At 42.9% G+C, this 23,866-nt stretch overlaps 1 protein-coding gene and 1 pseudogene across 1 annotated transcript; one reads left to right on the top strand and one right to left on the bottom strand.

Moving 5' to 3' along the window:
• Positions 1–242: 242 nt before the first annotated feature.
• Positions 243–7,565, bottom strand: Yars2 (tyrosyl-tRNA synthetase 2). Its single transcript, XM_042258950.2, has 5 exons — positions 6,787–7,565; positions 6,009–6,176; positions 3,970–4,125; positions 3,317–3,487; positions 243–535 (listed from the first exon to the last, which is right to left on the bottom strand). The coding sequence occupies exons 1-5, from the start codon at positions 7,548–7,550 to the stop codon at positions 376–378; spliced, it is 1,419 nt and encodes a 472-aa protein (XP_042114884.2). The 5' UTR covers positions 7,551–7,565; the 3' UTR covers positions 243–375.
• LOC121821645 (centrosomal protein 15 pseudogene) lies at positions 2,200–3,078 on the top strand (annotated as a pseudogene).
• Positions 7,566–23,866: the final 16,301 nt, after the last annotated feature.

The following is a 23,866-nucleotide window of genomic DNA, read 5'->3' as shown; positions in this document are numbered from 1 at the left end:
CTTATGCAGGCACACTTGGCTCAGTCTGGGAGGAAGGGACTGGACCTGCCTGGACTGAGTCTACCAGGTTGATCGCAGTCCTCGGGGGAGGACTTGTTCTGGAGGAGGTGGGAATGGGGGGTAGTCTGGGGGTAAGGGGAGGGCGTGGGAGGGGGGAGAATAGGGGAACCCATGGCTGATATGTAGAACTGAATGGTATTGTAAAATAAAATAAAAATAAAAATAAAAAAAAGAATACACCATAGTTAGATAACACTTTATTTAAAAATGCACAAAGGTGTTTACATTGTAAAGCCTTGTGTATATTTCATTCTCTGTTTTTGAAGACCCTCCATGTTTTGAAAATGAATGATGGACATATTCGGACAAAATCTTTCACAGCTGAAGCCATTTTATAACGTAGAAATTCCTTTTTCCTATTTTAAGTAAGGAAAGTCCATTCTTGAGAATATGTTGTCCAATTACTAAAACACTCTCAGGATTTGTTACCTGTCTGTGATTTATACTGACTCCGCCTTCTGTTATCATCCGATATCTGAAAATAGAAAGGTTTAATAACTAGAAGCATCCAATCACCAGAAATGACCTGACTTCTACTTTTTGAGGTAAGCTGTCAGTAGGTCACCTGGCTGACCTACACTCAAACTTCAGCTCAGGTGGGTCTTACACCTGTGATCCTCCTGCCTTAACCTCCCAAGCATCTGAGATTACAGGCTGGCACCACAGGCTCAGACAGGAGATTACAAGCCCAAGTGTACCAGAGGCTCAGACATGAGATTACAGGCTGGCACCACAGGCTCAGATAGGAGATTACAGGCTGGCACCACAGGCTCAGACAGATTACAAGCCCAAGCCACAGGCTCAGATAGGAGATTATAGGCCTGTACCACAGGCTCAGATGGACCAGCTCTATGACACATTCACCCCATAATGGCTTTTAATGGAGATTTACTTTTCAGAATTTCTATTATTGTGAGGGAAAAAACTGCCAGACAAGAAACTCCTGAAAACAAAAAAGCAATTTTGCTTTTAAAGTATATTACCCATAAGATACAGGTAACAAATACCACTACTTGAATCTTTTAAGAAAAGATAATAGGAAACTGGAAAATATGAATAGTAGTTTGAATAAAAACAAAATTCTTAATCAGCTGATCTCATAAATGGAAAAATCAATAGCTGGTTTAATAAATGTATGAGACCAGAAGTACGTTTTACTGACTTTCACATTCAGTTTATTCAATGAAGTACTTACTATGTGCTAGGCATAAATAGCATCAAAGAGATAAAGACAATGTCAACACCACTGTCCAGCACTGTGCTGTGCTGTGAAGGCCTGGATGTTTCTCTAGGGGCACACTGGATAGGTGAGGGCCGGGAACTTTTGTCAGGTAAGATGATAAGACACTGGGTGACAGTAATTTTGACAAGCAAGGAGAAGCAGCAAAAGGGAGCCTTTCAAGTCTGAATCAAGTAAGCAGTGGCTTTCTTTCATCGGCATGTGTGACTAAGTAAGTTAGGCAACTCATTGAAAACAGCTTTATAAAATCAAGCCAACAACAAAAATGTTCCTATTTAGAGATAAATTCCTTTCTTCTAAGAAGACTGCTTACATGCTGAATATGCAGGCCAACCCTATTTACGGTATGAAAAATACAGTACCACTGCTGACTGGCTAATCAGCAAATACAACAGAGCGAAGTTCACAAGAAAATGCATAAACCCAGATTTGCTGTAGGGGAGATTAGACTCCAACCTTAAATTTAGTGCATTTATTAAACTTCTAATTAATTTAATTAATTGTAAGTAAAACATTGGGGAATAAATAGATAAGGTAGAATGGCAGGCCATGAACAAGCAGACATGGCTCTCGGTCTTCACCCAGAAATTTAGAGCTCAATGGAGAGGCAGAGATTCCAAAACAATTCAAAGCAACTGTAACAAATGTCATTCATGTAACCATGGGCAAACGACAGGGACTTTATGTGTAAAGTCCCACGGGTGAGGCACCAAGGATTTCTGATTATTGCTTTTCCTTGTACACGTTCCATTTATAACATGTACAGTTATAAATGAACACTCCACATGCCAAATCGCTTTTTGTAGGGCAAAAGTAGTATTCCCTAATAATATGGTAGAGCTGAGGAATTGTAATATGCAGAAAAATGTAATGCCCAAGGAGAATATTCTACAGTTTATAAGCTTTATGAAGTTCTGTTTCTTTGCTCATTTCTTTTCAATAATTAAATTTTAAAATAGATCCTGTCCTCAAATGAGGCTACAGGCTGAGTAAGAGGAGGTCCTGAGAATCTTCTCACTTCTCTGTGACCAAATTCCTGAGCTGACTGATCCCAGTGAAGGATTGAATGAAGGAGCACTGTCCTCCTCAGAGGTCAAGACCTCTCCAACTCTATGAACCTAACTTCTGCAAGAAATGAGGTACGTGACAGCAGTATCCAGAAAACACTCTGGAGACATGCTGTCAAGTTCAGCACCTCACAGGACATCAAGAATCAAAGTGAAGGCCTTCCCGGAAGGGCTCAGGGGTGGGTGCAGTGTGGCCACAACCCCCCAAGGCCAGTGGGCTGATGTGGAGGAAGCTATTAAGTGGGGAGCCAGAAAGCTTATAGCCCAGCTTTGATTAAAAATGACTTCCTTGTTCACTCAAGAAATTCACCTTTCTAAAAGACATGAAGAAACAGTATCACAAAGATTACTGTTACTTCAGAAAATGAAGAGTTTTGGAGATCAGAACAGAGAAAGGGCATGTCTCCTCCAAGTCCCTGAGACTGCTTCAAAAAGGAACATCAGTCTCTTGTAGGCCATAGAAGCTGCAGAGAAATCTTTACAGGTCAGGCTTAAGCCACGTCCACAGCCTGCAGTGCATTCTCTTGAGATCTGTTACTGGGCTGATATCAGCAGAAGAGCATGTCCCCAAATGGGAACAGTTTCTTTTAGGCAGAGCCCCATATCCAATCGGTGGTGAAGATCAAGCAGGAAACACCGTTCAAAACGAGGTGAGGTGGTAACTTCTTCATATGTTACTCAGAAAAAATAAAATAAAAAAACAACTGTTTGACAAAAGTCTGTAAGTCACGGCAGGAAATCGGGGAACAAGTGTGCTTTGTGTTGTTTCACTGTACTGTCAGTCTGAGAGCCCCGACAAGTCTCAGGTTAGACTACTGCAGGGCTGTAGACTTGCCGATGAAAGGTTTTAAAACTAATGCAAAGACAGTGTTTGTTGAAGAAGGTTCAGGAGTGTTGTGTGTGTTAAACATTCACTCTCATTTAAAAAAGAAAGAAAGTTAAATCTTACCCTCGGGGACCGTCTGGAATAGCATTTGCTTTTCGGCAAGTATCTATCACACTTGTTCCAGGGTCGAGAACTAATTCAGAAAATGAAGCTTCTTTAAACAATTCTTTTAACTCTTGGTCAGACATGACCTCCAGTGCCTCTATGCTGCTATGGTAAAGGGCTTGTGTACACCTGAAAAACATAAAACCACATCAGGGGCTGCTAACCCCTTCCCCGACCAGTTACGGAGTGCCCACTGTGTTCCACGATATAGTTTTTCATTCAACAGCAGCATCTATTTTGTGTGATCCAATAGAGACAATTTAAAAATAAGTTAAATACAGTCCAGGTTAGTCATGAGAAACTCCTAAAATCATCCTGAATTTTTCTTGTCTATCCACTAAATTTCATTAAGTATTCACTTCTCCTCTCAGCATTCCTTAGTTGCCTGTAGTTCTTTGTTGAGGGGCGGGGACTCATGAGATCTCCCCCTTCCACGTTAGCACACCTATTAGTAGTACACGTGTTGAGGCAGCCTTGCTGCTGTAATGTGGGTGAAGTTTCCCTGTCATTTCTTGGAGACACAATCTCACAGCCAGTTTCCAGTCCTCCCTCTGAACCCACAGTGCAGAGCTGTGTTGTGGACGGGGAGCACTAACTATTCTAAAGCCAACCTTTTAGCAGAGTCCAGACCTTCTTGTCCATGAACAAGCTTTGTGACTTCTGCAGCAAGTCGTTTCTGAGCACTCCGCTTTTCTGGTTCTCTAACATGCAGCTGCATAATGTGTTCAATCTCTGGGAGGGGGAGAAAAGTGAAGAGCTTCAGGTACCTGCAGGGCAAGAGATGACGCATTAGGTGGACAGCATCTACCAGCTCCCTTATCTTAGGGGGGAGAAAAACCTTTTACATTCACTTTGGAATTTATGAATGAAAAAATGTACTTACTGTACTTAAGCTGCACACTTAAGACAAACAGAACCCCAATGGACAATATTTTCCAATACTTGCTTTCTACTTTCCTTAAGTAACAAAATGGTACAGAAATAAACGAAGGCTCCAACCCCATCTCCTTCCATTTTTAATGCCAAGAGATAATTTGTGTGCTTCCTTAAGAATACTTTGACGTTTGTTTTATGTGTATCTTTAAAAAGCACCATGTAACTTAAAATTTGACATGAATAGTATTCTATATGTTAACTTTTGCAAAATGATATGTAGAAAAAGTTTAATGAACCATTGTAAAACAAATACCCATGACATCATCCTCTTAAAAAATACAAGATTATGAATAAAATCATGCAGAATATATTTTTCTAACTACTTTGACACACCACCATGTGCAAGAGATTTATGATGTCATAAGTACAGCTTTCCAAGCTATTAATACTCTACTGTGGGCATTGTGTGTCTAATTTTGAAAATATGCTAATCATGCCATGAATACCTTCATATTTTTCTTGGTACACACATGCATGAGTTTCTGTTAGGCATGTACCCAGTAGAGATTATGTCAGATCATAGCTTAGTTACAACTACGTTTTCCTCTCCCTTTGACATCTGCACTCAGGTAAAGCTGGATCCTTGATTATACCACAGAAGACTTAAGGAGACCAACCAGGGTGAAACAAAATTAGTGGGTTTATTAAGATGAAGTGCACAACTGAGATTCATGACTAGGCATCTACACAACAACTGTCTACAGGATTTTGTGGCTAAGTTACGTGGCTCAAAAGACGTGATTTACCACAATGTTTAAAAATTAAGGCCGGGCGGTGGTGGCGCACACCTTTAATCCCAGCACTCGGGAGGCAGAGGCAGGCGGATTTCTGTGAGTTCAAGGCCAGCCTGGGCTACCAAGTGAGTTCCAGGAAAGGCGCAAAGCTACACAGAGAAACCCTGTCTCGAAAAACCAAAAAAAAAAAAAAAAAATTAAAACTTAAGTAAAAACAAAGGCGCTGGCTTTCTAAAGAATATCTTTGCAAATGAAACGTTTTGTGGTACACTGTTTAGATTTAGTGAGGAGAGGAGGGTCTCGAAATGTTGCCCAAGCCAGCCTGGAACCCTTAGACTCCCAGCTGGAATCATAGGCACATTCCACGGTTCCAACTGAGAAAAACCTAAAGGTTAGAGACTTGAGAGTCCTATCTGTGAGATGAGACAAAGGGAGAGGATGTTTAAATTTAAGATAAAAGGAGTAAATAACCTAGAATACGCAAGTGATACAATCCTATGTACTTGCTAGACATAGGTAAAAACAATTTGGGTTTTAAATGTCACTGTAGTTTCTATTTTAACAAGCAAACAGTTCCTAGGACTGAGATGTAGTTTCATGTACAAGGAAGGGCATGGGAAAACCCTCACCGATGCCAGGCACGCTGGTACAGTCTGTAATCCCAGCTTCTAACCACCGGGCCGAGGCAGAAGACTGAAGTCAGATACTGTCCTGGCCAACTCACAGGGATTTCTTTTTTCCCCAGGCCTGGGATGTCTACAGTTCAATGGTTAAGCAACTGCCTAATAGCCATTCAGCCCTGGGTTCAACTCTAGTGTTTAAAAATAAACAAAAGTATGAGTTAAACGGCAATATCCTGTTACACAATAATTTACACCTTCAGAATCAACATTAAAAACCTACAAAGAATAATGCTTCAGTAGCTAAAACTGAAGCATAACTATGTATTAGTTATTTTCAGCTGTCTATTAAAAGCTCACCTTTCTACACAATCATCTTGCTGTCTGACAAAGAACTGATAAAGTTCAAATGGTGATGTTTTCTCTCTGTTTAGCCAAACGGCGTTGCCAGCAGATTTTCCCAACTTTGCTCCAGTTGTACTTGTAATCAGAGGAACAGTGATTCCGAATACATCTTCTCCAGTCAACCTACACATACATTCAAGGTATTCTGTAAGCACAGTTAGTTCCACCAAGCACAATTCAGATTTGAGTCTGGTTACTTACTATGTTTAAAAAAAAAAAAAAAAAAAACTCAATCTGGACACTAGTCCTTAAGAACTATAACAGTATTCACTTCATATTTATTTACATTTATCATGCTGAACTGCAATTGAGAGAATACTTCTGAGCAAGACAACAGGAAGTGATTTAGAAAGATGGGCGGAAAAAAGTCAAAACTGGGTGAAGGGACACGAAGAAGGTACATTTAGCAGGTGCTTTTTAAACAATTGTTTTTTATGATTTTGTTGTGTAGCACACGAGCCAGCCCTACACTCCATCTTCCTCAAGAAAATGTTAAGTCCAATTATTTTCAGGCATAAATAACAAAAGCAATTTCTCAAGTTAGAAACTGAGGGCGACTCGGACACAATCCAAATCATTAAGTGGTCTGCTTCCAGCAGTTCTACAATACACCCATAATTCAGACATCCTAACTCGCAAGGGCAGTATCTTACCATCTTCATAACGCATAACGGACTACTAATGTGCAGTATCCGTCCCTGGACTTCTGCAGGATCTAACAGGCCCAGCTTACTTGTGGATGAACTCGTATCCAGACACGATGTTGCCCAGCTGATCCGCTCCGCCCAGCTGGACCCGGCATCCGTAGCGCTGGAAGAGGTGGTAGAAGTCGTAGGCCTGGAGCACCTGGTAGAAGAACTCCGCCAGGCTCATGCCCTCGGGGCTCTTGAGGCGACTCTGCACGCTCAGCCTGCTCAGCAGCGTGCCCATGCGGAAGTGGCCGCCCACGGTGGCCAGGAAGTCCACCAGGTGCTGCTCCTGGAACCAGGCGGCGTTGTCGAGCACGGTGAAAGTGCCCCAGGGCCGCCCGTCGGCGAAGAGCCGCGCGTGGTTGGCGGCCAGGCTCTCCAGCCCCAGGCGCAGGGCGCGCGCGTTGGCCTGCACGCACTCCGCGCTCTGCGCCTCGCGCCCCTTGGTCCGGCCGCTAGGGTCCCCCAGGCGGGCTGTGGAGCCCCCCACGAGCGCGATCACGTTGTGGCCGGCTCGCTGAAAGTGGAACAGACCCAACAGCGTTAGCAGGTGCCCCACGTGGAGCGAATCGCCCGTGGGGTCGAAGCCGCAGTACACGGTCTGGGGCGACGAGCCCGCCCGGCGGCGGTCGAAGAGCTCGGGGAGCTCGGTCTTCGTGCCGCTCTCGGGGAAGAACTCCTTGAACAGGCCCCGGGCCCGTGGCGCCGCCAGCACCCCCCGCGCGCCCGGGCGCACCGCGCGCAGCCCGCGCGGCCAGAGCCCCGACCGGGGCGCGCAGCACAGGCGCCGCAGCACGGGCGCCGCCATCTTGCAGCGCGCGCAGGGCATGCTGGGCCTCCGCCGCCCTGCGGGCACCAGCGCCTCACTGCCTCTGCGCATGCTCGGGCGGAGCAGGAGCGGAGTCCGGGTAAAGTTTAGAGCCGTGGGCAGACTTGGAGTGTGGACCCCGTGAGTCCCGTCGGAGCGCCCGGTGTTCTCTGTAGTTTCGGTTCCGTTTTCTCAGAGTGGATGCCATGCTAGTACTTCCTATCTCACAGCTTTACGGTCACTTAAATGATCATGCTAAAAGCCTGTGATGATCCAAGTCTGTAGGAAGAAATTGGTTCAAACTCTGTTTAGCGTTTGAGCGGGGTGGAGACGAAATTTCGTTGTACCAATTTCCCAAGTTAATGAGAGACTCAGCACACACACACACACACACACACACACACACACACACACACACACACACACACACACCATCTTCAGTGTGTGTCCTAGAGGTGGCAGTCTCCTACAGTGAGAGGAAAGTCAACACAGGAAAGGAAGACTTCCTATGGTTTGTTTATTTACTTAACTAAAACCAAGGCCATTCAAATTCCTAACATGTCAGGTGCTTTGAGGGCTCGCCTACCAGATGAGAATTCTCAGATAGCTGTGCAGCAGGTGAGCCAGCCTCCAGGTCCCATTGTAGACTATGACTTGTTTTCTTTAAACATTTTAATTGGCATACACGAATTGTACAAAATAATGAATTTATTCTGACATTTTCAGGCATGAAGAGACTCTGAACGTATTTTCAATACCAAGCCTTGTGCTGGACTCCCTGAACTGCCAGTTGGACATTTGTGTGCAGGAGGATTAAGATGTGCCATTTGTGGACAACTCCTGAAATAGAGTGAGATGAGTGGGGGTATGGAGGGAGAGAGGGAACAACGGAACTGTGCTGGCTAGTTTTATGTCAGCTTGACAAAGCTAGAGTCGCTGAGGGAAAATGCCCTCCATCATAGTGGCCAATCAGCAAGCCAATGGTATATTTTCCTGATTGGTGATTGATGTGGGAGGGACCAGCTCACTGTAGGTGGTGCCACCCTTGGCTGGTGGTTCTCAGTGCTGTAAGAAAGCAGGCTAAACAAGCCATGTGGAGTAAGCCAGTAAGCAGCACCCTTCCATGACTTCTGCTGGGATTTCCTTCCACAGTCATCTGAATTGAAGCAAGGAAATTAGCTGTTTTGGTTTATTATTGACTAATCTTTAAGTACGGGATGCTTGTGGAGAGGGATCCAAGCTTTGGGCAAGCCTTTTGGCTGACAGCCACATGCACAAGGCAAACAACACTCCTGGCAGTTTACGGACTGAGTACCATGGTCCTGAAGCAGGATCATTCCATTTCCTAACAGTAACTTATTTAAAGAACACATTATTTACTTTAATTAGTGGTTTATTAATTATTTTGATTAATCAATTTATTTGCTTGTCTAATTATCAATGAGTTTAATTTCTCATCAATAATAGGAATCTCTAATACTGGAGAAAATAGCAGGAGTGTTCTTTCATGTTGTTACTCAAAATGTCCTAAAAATTCTAATCAGAGCCCATTGGTCTACATTTTGATCAGGAACAGACTATAAGATGCATAGCGGCTTGATAGAAGGCGCCATTATGGGTAAGGGAGAAACCTGGTGCTAGGGAAATTCCCAGGAACCCACAAGGATGACCCCAGCTAAGACTCCTAGCAACAGTGGAGAGGGTGCCTGAACTGACCTTCCCCTGTAAGCAGATTAGTGACTGCCCTAATTGTCATCACAGAGCCTATAACCAGTAACTGATGGAAGAAGATGCAGAGATCCACAGCCAAGCACTGGCCTGGACTCTGGAGATCAGTTGAAGAGAGGGAGGAGGGATCATATGAGCAGGGGGGCGGTCAAGATAAGGTGTGGGGGGGGGCACAGAGACAGCTGACCTGAGCTAGTGGGAGCTCACTGACTCTGGACTGACAGCTGGGGAACCAGCATGGGACGGAAGTAGGCCCTCTGGATGTGGGTGACAGTTGTGTGGCTTGTTCTGTGTGGGGGGGCCCCTGGCAGTGAATGGGACCAGGACTTTCCTTGGGTGCATGAACTGGCTTTTTGGAGCCCATTCCCCATGATGGGATACCTTGCTCAGTCCTAATGCAGTGGGGAGGGGCTTGGCCTTGCCTCAACTTGGTGTGCCAGACTTTGTTGACTACCCAAGGGAGGCCTTACCCCTGTCTGAGGAATGGATGGGGGTTGGGATGGGGGAGAGTTGGGGGGATCGGGAGAAGGGGAGGGAGGGGAAACTAGGGTTGGTAAGTAAAATGAAAAAAAAAACCTTTTGAAATAAAAAGAAGATTAAAAAAGAAAAATTTAAAAAAAAAAAGATGCATAGTGGGGCACTGTCAGCACCCAGCGGATACTGTACCCAGTCTGGGGAAAAAATCTCACTGCAGTATTGCTCCTCTTTATAAGTATACGCACTCATGTCAGCATTACGTAATGGCCCCATACTTAGTGGAGAAATTTTCAGACAATGAAAAATTAAAAACTATTTTTTAGTATTAAAGTTTATTTTTAAATATTTTAAGAATAGATTTGACTCTGATCATGATGATTTATACCTGTAATCTAGCATTTGGGAGGCTGAGGCAGGAGGATTGATATAATTGTGAAGCCAGACTGCCTATGTAGCAAATTGCCCCACCCACCCCCGCCGTTTTGTCTCTTCACATTGTATTTCATAAAGAGACAGCAAAGCAGGTGCTCCGTGAGGCCTGACGGTGACGACACCAATCTTGGTAGATCATCCACATAACGCCTTCCTTTTATAACCTGACGTGCTGACGCTTTGTCCAAACACCGTCGAGAGCAGTCGAGGGTTGAGCTTTCAAACTCTGGGGTTACATTCCTGCTTCAGTTCAGATGACTGTGGAAGGAAATCCCAGCAGAAGTCATGGAGAGTGCTGCTCCACGTGGCCTGTTTAGCCTGCTTTCTTACAGCACTGAGGACCACCAGCTCAAGGGTGGCACCACCCACAGTGAGCTGGTCCCTCCCACACCAATCACCAATCTAAGACCCCAGCTAAGAAAAGGTGGCAATTTCAAAATAGCTAAAGTAAAGGATTTTGAGTATTATCAACACAAATGAATGATAAACATTTCAAGTGTTAGATATGCTAAGTACCTTAATTTAGTTATTGTGTGATATCTATCAAAATGTCACATGGTACCAAATAAATATGCATAACTACTATGTGTCAGTTGAAAATAAAAAAAAATGAAGACTCAAAAATTTATTGTAAAAAAGGAAGATAAAGAAATGGCGAGCTGAACTGGACAAATGATTCAGCAGGCAAAGACAAGTTTCTGCCAAGCCTGATGACCTGAACTGAATCCCCAGACCTCACATGGTGGGAAGATCAAACAAATTCCATAAATTGTAAACACACACACACACACACACACACACACACACACACACACACACACACACATACACACACACGATTATGATAAATAAATAAATGCAGGAAAAAAAGGTGACCAAGTTGATTTTTGAGATTTTTACTTACTTGAAAATTTGTGTGTGTGTGCATGCATCTGTCTGTCTGTTTGCACGTACGTGTGTATGTATACATGTATATAAGCAGGTGCATGTAGGCCAGAGGTCAACCTCGGGTATCATTCCTCGGGAGTTCTCTATTTTGACTTTTGAGACAGGGTCTCTGATTAGAAGGGACCAGTGAACCCCATATTTCTGCCATTCTCTGACTCCCTAGGTGAGTCTACAAGTGTCTTCTACCACACCTGAAATTTTTATATGAACTTTGGGGATCAAACTCAGTTCCTTGTGCTTCCAAAACAAGCAAGCACATACATAGTTTACCTCAATACAGTGACTTAAACTTGAGTTATAGGGCACATCTACTCTGCTATTGAAGGGACCAGGACCAGTTTGCTAAGATCTCTGCCCCATATTACCCATTAATCATGTCTGGCTTCAACCTGACCCTCAGAAAGCATGTCCAGTCTGGAAGCCAGTCAGGGTCCTACCTGGCCACAAGCAGGAACTGTTCTTGTTATTTTCAGTCAAACAGACCCCTGACACCACAACCACAGTTGCTGACCAGATGTCATAAACCAATCATAAAATGATTCCAGTAAGGGTCTATACCCAATCACTTCAAAGTACATTTGACCACAGCTGGAGTTCCTCTAAGCAGAATTAAAAGGGACTGCCTTCCCCTCCCCCGAGGTCAATGCCATTTTGGGTGGGCCCCAGCATGCTGGTTTTTCTGTCTCAGGAATAAAGCTGCTTTCTGCAATTGCATTTCCGGTGTCTTCTGGTCATGAGGAGCCATCTAAGGACCCTACACTATTACTCTTTTCTAAAACAAATTATCATATAAATATTCTTTGCTAAAGGATCCCTGCTGTATGTGACTTGTTTTTCCAACTGTAAACAATTATAAAAATAAAGCCAATAAAAAGATATATGTCAGTGTAATCATTCCTGACACCCTCCTATCCACTTCCAGAGTCCCATGACTGCGCATGCTCCTTCAATGCTTAGTCACTCCAGGGCTTTATGTCCTATGTAATCTGCACACATCATGGCTACTGTAAACCGGTGTATGCATACTCGAGGTGACCCTTAAAAGCAGACTCCGCCCATTCCCTCCCCCTTCCATCATTTCTCTCTGACAGCCCTGCAGCACCAGCCCCGCTTTCCTATCCCCTTAATAAAGCTCTTAAAGTGGGCTTTGTTGTTATCTCCTGGTCCGTTCTCACACCCAGTAAATAGCAACAGGTAAGGCCTCTGTGTTATTTATTCCACTGCCCACAAACACATAATAGCTTGAAATACCTTGAAATGAGGCAATGTCTTACTTTGTTTTCTATTCTGTGATGTAACACTGTCGTTTAACATTTTCCTCAGAAACTGAAACATTCCATCTTGCGGGGAAGTCCCTGAACCTGACCAAATGCTATAGGCCATCTCCCTCTCCCTGCCAGAATAAACAATAAAAGCTGAGAGTCCCTCTCAGACTCAAAAAAGCCAAACTTCAAAGAAGACTCTCAGACTAGCCAAGCTGCAACGAAGACTGAGAAGCTGAGCTGCCTGGTTTGGACCAGCATCCCTTGGAAAGGACACTCCCCCACCTGTGAAGCTGCCTGCAGGCTGTGCAGTGCCCTCCAGGCTTCCCAGCTCTTGTGAGCTGTTACCCATGCTGGAGTGGGCCTTGGCAATGCAGCTGTCTGTGAGTCATTTCTGCTCTTGTAGTAGTTGGTCACCCACACTCCACAGTAAATCCCGCTGGCTCACCAGTTGGGCTTTGATGGTCTGTTGTGGGCTCCCTATCTGTGAGAGCAGACGTGTGTGCTGCATCTCCCTGGGAAAAGTTTTGTCATACAACAAACATCATGGCCAAAAGCAACTCCGAGAAACACACACACCAATCACAGTTCATCGCTGAGTGAAGTCAGAGCAGGAACTCGCGGCAGGAACTAAAGCAAAGGCCATAAAGGAGCGCTGCGGACTGGCTTACTCTCCATAGCTTGCTCAGCACTCTTTCAACTTGGAACTACCTGCCTAGGGTTGTACTGCTCCCAATCACAAATCAAAAAAACAAACACACAGTCTACAGATTTACCTCCAGATATCTCCAGCTTGTGTCAAGTTAACAAAATAACTAACCAGAACAGAAAGGATTGCCTTTAGTTTAAAGCCAGCCTGCAGTGCATAGTTCCAGGCAAGCCTGATTATAGAGGAAGAGATCCTGTCTCAAAACACCAAAAAAAGAAAAAAAAAAAACCTCAAATAAATGAAAAAGAAGCACACATGGTCAGTGAGATGTTTAGTGGGGAAAGGCCCTTGCCATGAGCCCAATGACCTTAATTCACCTTCCTGAGACCTGCAGGGAGGAGAGAACCAACTCATGCAAGTTGTCTTCTGAATTCCACAAGCTTTCTGTGACATTCGTGCAACCACCCACACACAGGCACACACAACGCAAATAGTGAGTGTAATAAAAATTTTAGTAAGCAGCTTTAAAGACAAAGCACTTTAAGTGCTTCTGAAAACTAATGCAGAATTGTACACAGTCACTTTTAGAAATCTGTTAACTATCCTCTTGTCATGGGTAGAGTCTTATTAGAGTTTCTATTACTGTGAAAGGACATCATGATCAGGGCAACTCTTAATTAAAAAAAAAAAAAAACATAATTGGGCTGGCTTACAGTTTCAGAGGTCTGGTCCATTATTGTCGTGGTGGGTGGCATGGTGGCATTCGGACAGACATGGTGCTGGAGAAGGAGCCAAGAGTTCTACATCAAGATCTTCACAGCAGGAAGTGACAGTGACATTAGGCCTGGCTTGAGCATCTGAAACCTCAAAGCCCGCCCTCACTTCCTCCACCAAGGCCAGACCTACTCCAACAAGGGCATACCTTCTAATAGTGCCACTCTCTGTGTATGGGCCTACGGGGGTCAATTACATCCAAACTACCACAGGTAGTGCATGGAAAAATAAGGACATGATGGCTCCCCGGTATGGTTGAGGAGAAAGTTTAGTGTAGATATGAGGGAGAAAACATCCAGAGGCATCCAGACTTAACCAGGCTATGAAGGGGAAGAGGGAAGGGGAAGAGTGAAAGAGAAGAGGTGGGCAAAAAAAGGAGCCAAGGACCAGAGATCTAACATTCCAGCCTTTGTTGATGATAAAGGCTGACATAATCTCTTCTGTAATTATTTCCTATTGAAATTGGGATTGTCTGGGGAGAGGGGCCAGGAAGACTAGAATGATGGTCAAAGAAGGGGAAGAAAGAGAGGGGTGCAGACTGGGGGACATCTGTTTCACCAGCTGTTTGGGTTCTGCCGAACTATCTGGGGCTAGGGAAGGGCAGGCTGCCTTGGAGCCTGCTGGATGCAGGTTCCAAGGAACACCTGGGACTGGCACATTATAGACAGGTTTTCAGCAGTCTGCAGTTGACTAGAAGTCTGCTGGGACAGATAGAGACCAGGGAAAGAAGGCAAAGTTAAGCGGTTTAGAAGAAATTTTTATCTTGGGTGTATATTTGAAACTTCCAGACCCATCGTCTTGGCAGTCGGGAAGAATGTTATGCCCATGTCAGGAGCCCCCAGAGACTACCAGGAGTCTGAGTTCATATGCAAAAGCAAAGAGCCTTTATTGCAAGCTCAGGCTTAGGTTCTCCACCGTTCTGACACAGGGGATCAGGGAGAGTATTGAGCTCAGTTGAGACAGGGTTTTTAAGGAGTAAAGAATGGGAGGGTAGGGGAATACTGGATTCAGATGGGGGCTGAACTCCTGATTGGGCAGGACTGGGGCACAGAAGTCTTGTCAAGCAGGGATTGGTACTAGCATTGCTTCGAGGAAATTGGCAACTTATATACAAGTGATGTGAGCTATCCCTTATGTTCTGGAGCATCTAGTACTTTTCAGGAGACAATTCTGATTGGTCCCCTGCAGGATACAGTTTGTTGGCGCCCGAACTTGGGGCTAAAGAAAAAAAGGGCTAAAGAAAAAAAGGGAAGAAAAAAAAAAAAGGGACTAAAGAAAAAGGACAAATGAACAGGGATAAAGGCCGGTGTTATGAAAAAAAAAAAAAATACTAAAGACAAAGTCCCTTAACCAAGAGGCGCTCCAATAAAGTGTGATCTGAGAAGAATCCTCGCGTGGTGGTAAAGAGGATTCAGAACTCAACACACGGAGCGGTGACGTCGGTAAGTTCTCCAGGAACGGTGACGTTGGTAAACGCCCCACAGTTCCTAATTCTCTCTCTCAAATGAGCGGCAGCCGCCGGTTTGAGTTACTGGCGGGTTCCTGGTGTGTGTGCTTAACCTGCAGTAAGGCGGAAATGAGGCCTCTGCAAATGGAACATTAAGCTGCGTGGTGGATTTAGCCTTTGCTAGTAAAAAAAAAAATAAATAAATAAATAAAAGAGGTTTCTGGGCTACACGCTGCTTGGATAAAAGTGTAGACCCACTATTTCTGAGACTTGATAAGCCATGTAAAAATGGATATCACACAGAGAGTTTGGATTATATTGTCTTTGGGATTTTTAACTGCAGAAAAACATTTGATCGTAAAAGATGTTGAGTTAAACCAATATGTATATATTAAAGATATCTTGACTTTAAAATTTGGATATAAGGATGTGTTACTTTGGAAAGGAGACTCTGCTTTTATCTCTACAGAAAGCCAGAGGCTATGGATTTTTTCCAGATTGAGATACATCAGGTTTGATCAGCCAAGACCACCTGAAAGGTCTCCGATGACACCATGGCCCAGATGATCCAACATCCAGAATCGTTTCAAGGCAACTGGCTCAGACGATACGGTCTCACGGACTACTCCATGATCCTAAAATTTTCTTTGCATCCCCATAAGATACAGCGCCCCCCTCCAGCAGGAAGTAGTTAAGAGAAGCTACGCCCAAATTCCCAAATATACCAAGCTGACTTTGGAGATGTGTAAAAGTTAAAACCTTCCTTTTAAAAAAAAAAGAAAGGGGAAGTGCTGTGGGATGTTCTGTAGGTCCTGTGGGAGCCCATTCTCAGGTTCCTTGTGGCGTTACCCAGCAGGTCCGTATAGAGGATGATTAGGACCATGGGCCTGAGTGCAGGTGTTTGAGATGGTCTGCACTTGGCTGTGCTGGGGGATGGTCTGTATGTCAAGTTGCTCTGATTGGTTAATAAATAAAACCTGATCGGCCGTGGCTAGGCAGGATAAAAGGACAGAAAGGCAGAAGGAGACGCTGCAGCCGCCACAATGACCAGAGAGGCTGCAGCCGTTGCCATGACCAGAGAGGCTGCAGCCGCCGCCATGACCAGCAGCATGTGAAGACGCCAGTAAGCCACCAGCCACATGGCAAGGTATAGATGTATGGAAATGGATCAATTTAAGATAAAAGCACAGTTAGCAAGATAAGGACAGTTGGCAAGAGGCCTGCCACGGCCATACAGTTTGCAAGCAATATAAGTGTCTGTGTTTATTTGGTTGGGTCTGAGCGGCTGTGGGACTGGCGGGAGACAGAGATTTGTCCTGACTGTGGGCGAGGCGGAAAAATCAAGCAACAGTTTGTGTTTTTTTTTCTTACCACTTCCCCGAAAGAGTTTTTTAAGTTTACAAAAAGAGATAAAAGTTTTAGATATGTTAGTATTACCACTGTTTGTAATTTGTACTGAAATCTGCATTGTAGAAAAAACAGTAGATTCGTAGTCATAGTCATTTATTATGAGACACAAGTGGTTGATTACTGGGAGCAGTCATTGCAAAGCAAGTTCCTTTTAAATAAAGAAATAGTAAAAAGTTATATTGAAAACTTCCTTGTGCATTTGTCTTTTTTGTTGTTATCGTAATTCTTTTTTGTTTTTTGAGACAGGATTTCTCTGTGTAGCCTTGGCTTGGCTGCCCTGGAACTCACTCTATAGTCCAGGTTGGCCTTGAACTCACCGAGATCTGCCTAAGCCTGCCTTCCTAGAACTGGGATTAAAGGAATATACCACCACTGCCTGACTTGTGAGTTTATCTTTTTCAAAGTGAAGTCTGCCAGGTGAACTGTCTGTGTCTGTCTTTCTCAGGAGAAGACCTAGTAGCTCCAGAAAAGTGAGGGCTGGGACCTGATTTTACATATGAAAGGAATTCACAAGGTAGCTGCAGCCTTGGGGAAGGAGCTAGTTTGCTTGTTGCTATTAACATAAAGTTACAGTTAGCCATCAGTATCATCAAAGATCTGAGAAGGATGACTTATAGCAGGAAGTATAACCCAAATAGCCTTGTATCAAGTAAAATTAGAGAATTACCCACTTCCTAGACTCCCATGGTGGGAGCAGATGTAGTTGATCTTTGACTGCCAGATCCAGAAAGTCTGAATTTCCTGTGGAGAAGGAACCTGAGAAAACTGACCTGCTGTGGCATGGCAAAGCAGGGCAAGTCAACCCAACAGTAGTGTCACAGGGTAGGCAGAGCCCTTGCAGCAGGGTGAGGCATAGGACAGTTTTGCACAGTGGTTAGCATTACCACAATTCAGGTGGAGTCATCATGTCCCATCTGTCTTCTTTGGAGACCTTAGGTTTATCACTAGGATCTGACATTCTGTCTATCGTGGGAAGCTTTTTCATTAAACAATAAATGCTATATTCAGCAAATCTCTGAAGAGTTTGAGGACCATTTTATTTATTAAGTATACCTAGTTAAACAAACTTTACTTGTTTTTAGTTACTTATTTTAGGCTTAACCTTGAAAATATATGTAAGAAGCTAAATAAAGCTTATCCTTGTCAATGAATTACATTTGCAGCTAGCATGACTATGAGCATAGTTCTGAGCATATTAAAGAATTTGATCATTTATAAAGTGACTGAGTATTAACATGCATGTCTTAATTATCTTAAACAATTTATAGCAAATTAGTAGATTTTATAAGATTAGGATTTTAGAATTTTATTCCTGTTAAGTTTGAGCCTTAAAATTTTGAGTTGAAGTTTTAATTGAAGATCCTTTAGCATCAAAATAAAACTTTAGATCATAAATACAGTCCACAGAGCCTGGGAACTTTATCCTTTTATAGTGTATCATTATATAATTTCACAGTTTCTTTTATGACTCAGTTTATCCAAGTAGCTAAAGCTTGACAAAGTTAGCAAAATTAGACATATATCTTCAAGTTAGTTACTGTTAACCTGAGTAGAGTTTAGGAATTTATAAAACTAATTTATCAAATATATATTATTTATCAAATATAAGTTGTTCCTTACTTAAACATTTCCAGAAGCCTGGTATTGTGCTGTTAGCAAAGATGTAAGTGGTTAGATATACATCTTTAAGTCAGGTTCTGTTAACCTAAGGATATCTGTATAACACTAGGAATTTATAAACCTTAATCAATCATTCTTTATCAGACATATTTTTTTATGTAAAAATTTCTAGAAGCCTGGTGTTAGACACAGCTAACAAAGACATACATAGTTAGAAATACATCTTAGATTAGCATTTATTAATCTGAGTAGACCTTTATAATTGTAGGAATTTATCATACAAAAATACAAAGTAATCCAAAATATTTCAGAGACCAGTTGTTTCCTTAGCTGTTTTATGTCATGTGGCCAACTTAACTAAGATGGTAATGAAGTTACTTGGCATATACCCTTTTAACCCAAGTAAATATGGCTGCCAGGGACATGTTTGCATCCATCTTGATGAGACCATTAGCCAAGATGGAGGTGAGCCACATGGTTGTTCTTTAAAATACCCATTTTTCTAGTAGGTCTATTTTTTAAAGAAGAGTTGAATCTAAGTTGTATATACAGTATATCTTAAACAAGAATTGACTTATGCCAAGGCAGTGCTGGAGAACTTGCCTGGGTAGTGATGATGAGGGAAAGCTGGCAGGCTGACCAACCCAGCTACCACCCCAGGCCCAGAACTAGGGGTATGAGTTGGCTCACCCCAGCATCCATGGAATCTACGAATTGTTGGAGCATGTGAAGGGGACGGACCTATAGATCCAAAAGTGCAGGATCTCCATGACACAGGACAATAGGTTATCCAAAAGGAACCCCAGTAAGAGCCCATTATCAATGGTGTAGCAGAAGCCAGATGCCTTGAGTCAGACCAATGACTCGTGGTAATGAACACTTGCAAGTAAAGATGAATGAACTAAAGGGTAAACTGTGTGATTCAACGGGCTACACTACAGCTTCCACAACAAGATTCTTCTTTGTTTGTGTTGCAGAAAAACTGTTTACCTATGTAAAGATGTGTTGCTTTTGTTTATGCTCCGTTTGTTTAACTAGGTAAAGATGTGTTGTTGTTTTCCCTTGCCTGTCTAAGGTACCTGACTGGTCTAATAAAAAGCTAAACAGCCAATAGCTAGGCAGAGGAGGGATAGGCAGACAGAGAGAAAGCAAGGCCAGCCAACCAGCTAGGAGGCAGCCAGGTGGGGGCCAACTAGTCAGACATGGAGGAAGCAGGAAAGCAGGATGGACAGTACATAGATGAGTACACAAGCCTCACAGAAGTGCGTAGACTAATAGAAATGGGTTAATTTAAGTTAAAAAAGGTAACTAGAAACAAGCCTAAGCTAAGGCCGAGCGTTCAAATCAATAATAAGTTTCCATATTATGGTTTGGGGGGTGTTGGTCCAAAAAGGCCTGCTATGCTTCTTTTTTGTTGTTGTTTGGTTTTTGTTTTGTTTTGTTTCTTTGTTTAGTTTTGTTTTGGGATTTTCTTTTAAATTGTTTGGATTTGGGGAGAGGTTGCAAGGACAGAGTGTGGTTGTGAGGAGACAGGGAGATAAGTGGGATCAGAATGCATGATGTGAAATCCACAAAGAGTTAATAAAAAATGTTTTTTCCCAGTCAAAAGTACGAATAGAAATACTTCAACTAGGAGGCATGTCTGTATCAAGTTTCCCAAGTGACAGTTCTATCTCTTGTTCCTTATCCATGTCCTTTTGCATCCCTTGTCGCCATTTATATTCCTGAAGAAACATTCAGTTTCCTAGAGAAAAAAGGAAACAGTGTGTTATAGTGATGCTATGAGTGACAAGCAACTGCCACCTTAGGGAATTCTCTTGCAACAGGATTGTCCCAGGTGGGCTCATTGGCTGTTTACACTCACTCATGGATCTTGTATAATATTAGAGGGACCAGCCTTAATATTATACATCCCAGGGGCTCAGGAGAGAGAACTACTAACGGTGAGGACTATTTTCAGGAAATGGAATCTCAGCACACCGAGCTCTATAGTCCACTTGCTTTAATTCCTCTGGCATAACATCCTTTATATACAGCTTCAGTTCTGTTCTCGTGCCTACCTCCTTTCTTGCCTGATTTCTCTCTGTTTATCTACTGTTCCCTCTTAAGTTCTATCTTAATTGTCTAGTCTTAATTCTGCCTCATCTAGGTCCTTTTCATCTTGTTCTTACCCAGCTAGGGCTTTCCCATCTGGCTCTTCCTCATCTTCCATCTCGTTCCTCTGGTACTCTCTTCTAGCCCTGCAATCTAGCTCTTTCCCATCTCAGTTTGTTCCTCTCAAGTTCTTACCCATATAGTTCTTCCATACTCCTTTTTCTTCTCTGTTCTCTCTTCTCCGTCCCTCCATGCCCTGGAAGTCCTGGTATATAAAGCCAGGCTTCTAGGGTCAAATGGAGGGGTGATAATCACATTGAGAGGCAATAACTGTTATCATTTGCAACCCCAAAGGGAAGTGACCAATGGGGAAATGAATTAACTAAAGGCTAAATTTGGGTAATATCTAAGAAGAGGGATCTCATGTCCTCAACTATTAAACTCTTAAACATGATTAGTAGAAAATGTTAAGAGTCTATAAGTTGCTAGGTCAATGGGAGAAAATAAAACTGTCTTCTTTTTTTCCTGTGGCTCCTATCTGTCCAAGCTATCTGCCATTTTTCTGCAGGGTGGGGGAAAGTGTGCTCAGTCGCTAGGCAACCTGTGTACAGCTAGATGCCTCTGGTGATAGTTAAATGGAGATCTGGAACTAGAGGTAAAATTTGGGAAAGGAGGAAGTAGAGCTTAATTGGCACATCCGCCAGGCCTTCTCAAACAGGTAGCCTGGATGCTTAAGTCTGTTCTTAGTAAGTACAGAGGTAACTCTGATAAGGTACTTTCTTCCATCTGGGGATGGACCTGGCCGGATGCTGCCAATGATGATAATTACAGGGTGGCCTGAACTGGGGTTCTGGCTGAGCATAGCTGTCAGCAAGGAGGTTATCTAAACATTCCTAGAAGTGGTTAAGTAAGGAGTTAGAGGTCTATAAAGTTAGTAAAGCTGTAAGAAAGGAGGGTCCGAGCAGAATTGTGTAAAGCTATTACTTAACGTTCACCTGACCTAGGTGGTGTCTCCTTGTGGAATTTACCTTAAATCAGGAGACTTGCATGTGGACTGTTATTACTGCTAGTCCTTGAAAGTGGCTAAGGGAGATAATCTGATTCCAGAGAAAGCCTTTCCTGAGGCTGTTCTCCAAACACCTGGAATGTGTATGTCCAGAGAGTGATCAGTCCACACTGTTAGCCCTTCTTAGGGAAAAGTCAATCGGGAAAACTATGAAGGCACACATGATTTTCATAACAGAAGACAGCTGGTATATAACAAGCCAAGTAACACCAAAAACTCCTTGGAATTTGGCTTCCTGTGGAGGAATTCCCTGACCCCTCCAGGTAGTGACTTTGCCATAACCAGCTGAGTTCTTAGGATATTCCTGCGGCCCGCAGCACATGGAGTGGTGGGAAGGGTCACAAAAACCTCTCCTGAGCGGCAGCTGCTCTCTGTCACTGATGTATGTGACTCTGCTGTCACTGCACATGGCCTCTGGGAGGTGCTATTGTGTTTGGGCTGGGGAAGATGAGTGGAGAGGGGATCCATTTGCGGGGAAGCCTTCATCACTGCTGAATAAAGGCTTTCTAAGTGTTACCTGTTGGGCAGGGGGAGTGTCCCTCTGTGAGTTACCCCTCACCAATGCTCTGTAAGAAAGCCAAATAAATTCATTGGTCCCCTAGCAGTGAACTGTGGTGGAATCGTGCATGTTTGTCATTGGAACTTTAAGAAAAGGGAAGACACTGATTACGTCTCTCCCAGGAAGGAATGATACAAATCAGCCACAAATGATTACAATGATCAGAATTCCTTGGGTTCCTTTGTGCTATCATTTTGCTATGAGCTTTGAGTAGCTCCAACAAGAAATCTATCATCTGAATATATACTACACTAAGAGAGAGAGAGTCTTCAAAATTAAGTAGGGCCAACTTTTTAATTCTATAATTTGTATAACTATACTATTCACACAAGCGTATTGTTTCATAGGCAGTCTTGTCCAGACAATGCTTTGGGAATGACCGACAAGGACAAGAGTCGCTTGTCTGTTCCTTCCCCTTTCACAGCAAACTGTTTAAGACAGCAGCTTGAAATGCACATGAAAAGCTTTGTTCAAAAAGTAATGTCTTCAATCAAGTAAATTTTGGAATTTACCTGTTTCATAAATGTTAATAATTTTCTGGTCATTTCACTACATTTTTAACAAATCAACCAACTCAGCATTTCTCCTTCCATCAAAAGCAAATGTGTTTATGTCCCTTGCTTCAGAAGTAAAATAATAATCACTCAGCCTGTGTTTTAAACCATGTTCCTATTTTGATCAAATCTTATTTTCTGTTGGTATATGTGAATGTGTCTTCCAGATAAGCTGTTTGAAGTTCTGTTGTAAGAACTAGCCAGTTATAGAATGAGAAGTGAGTCTGGAAGTATTTTTTTCTCTAACTCATGTTCTATAGTGTAATAGAAAGAAAGACCTCATGTTTATCTGCTCCAAGCAGAAAAGTCAAACAAGCATCCTTCATTTCCACAACAAAAAAAAATATAATTTTATATTGTATTTCAAAGACCAATGGATGAGTCATCACAGGCATCAAATTAGAAATAAGTGGCTTGGACATGGTTAATTATAAAATCTCACCATGTTTTAAAAAACATTCATATTCTCTACTATATTAGTGAAAGGGCATATTTATTATTTTTATTATTAAGCTACCATGCTAGTAAGAGAGTGAAGAATATACCCCCCTTCACCATCCTGCTAACTTTGCTTAAGTAGAAACCATTTTAGTGTATTCCTCACCTGGCTGCAATTATAGTCATATATTTTAGGACAAGTTTTTTTAAAAATGAAGATTTCAAAAGTAACAACTAATGAAATATATACCACATTTATAGAAATAATCAACCAAAATATAAAGTTTTGCTCAAATACTATTCACTCTATCCAAAGCTCCAATGGACAGAAAACCAAATCCAAAAAGGTCTAACTGACAAAGGGGAACTGAAAATCACTCCGTAAGAACATATAGATCTTTTTCTTGAAGAAAAAAATTAGATACCTGGGCCCTTATGTGTCTCATGAAATTCTTTTTTTTTTTTTTTTTTTTTTTTTTTTTTTTTTTTTTTTTTGGTTTTTCGAGATAGGGTTTCTCTGTGTAGCTTTGCACCTTTCCTGGGACTCACTCACAGAGATCCGCCTGCCTCTGCCTCCTGAGTGCTGGGATTAAAGGTGTGCGCCACCACCACCCAGCTTCATGAAATTCTTTTCCAATGAAAATTTTTAAAAAGAAGGTAAGGTGTGGGCCCCGGCCCCCGACTGTGAATGGCTGCCGCCTTGCTTGCTGACCTTGACCAGATGTCCGCCCTATTCAGATTCCCTGCCGGTTTCCTTCTCACCTAACCATCACAGGAGAGATCACTGGAGGTTCTTTGTTCCTGTATCCTGCGTTTGGTATAAACAACTTAGATGCAAGAATGTAGAACATTCGGTAG

The sequence above is a fragment of the Peromyscus maniculatus genome, chromosome 12 (genome assembly GCF_049852395.1).
Source record: "Peromyscus maniculatus bairdii isolate BWxNUB_F1_BW_parent chromosome 12, HU_Pman_BW_mat_3.1, whole genome shotgun sequence".
NCBI lineage: Eukaryota > Metazoa > Chordata > Mammalia > Rodentia > Cricetidae > Peromyscus > Peromyscus maniculatus.
This window is presented reverse-complemented; position numbering and strand designations above follow the sequence as displayed.

Bases quoted from the DNA above. Each gene is read 5' to 3' on its own strand.
- Yars2 (XM_042258950.2), bottom strand. From the start codon at position 7,550: ATGGCGGCGCCCGTGCTGCGGCGCCTGTGCTGCGCGCCCCGGTCGGGG. The intron at 4,126-6,008 runs GTGAGCTTTTAA...CTTGCCCTGCAG, and splicing joins CAAGATGATTGTGTAGAAAG to GTACCTGAAGCTCTTCACTT. The intron at 3,488-3,969 runs GTTGGCTTTAGA...TATGTTTTTCAG, and splicing joins GGTCTGGACTCTGCTAAAAG to GTGTACACAAGCCCTTTACC.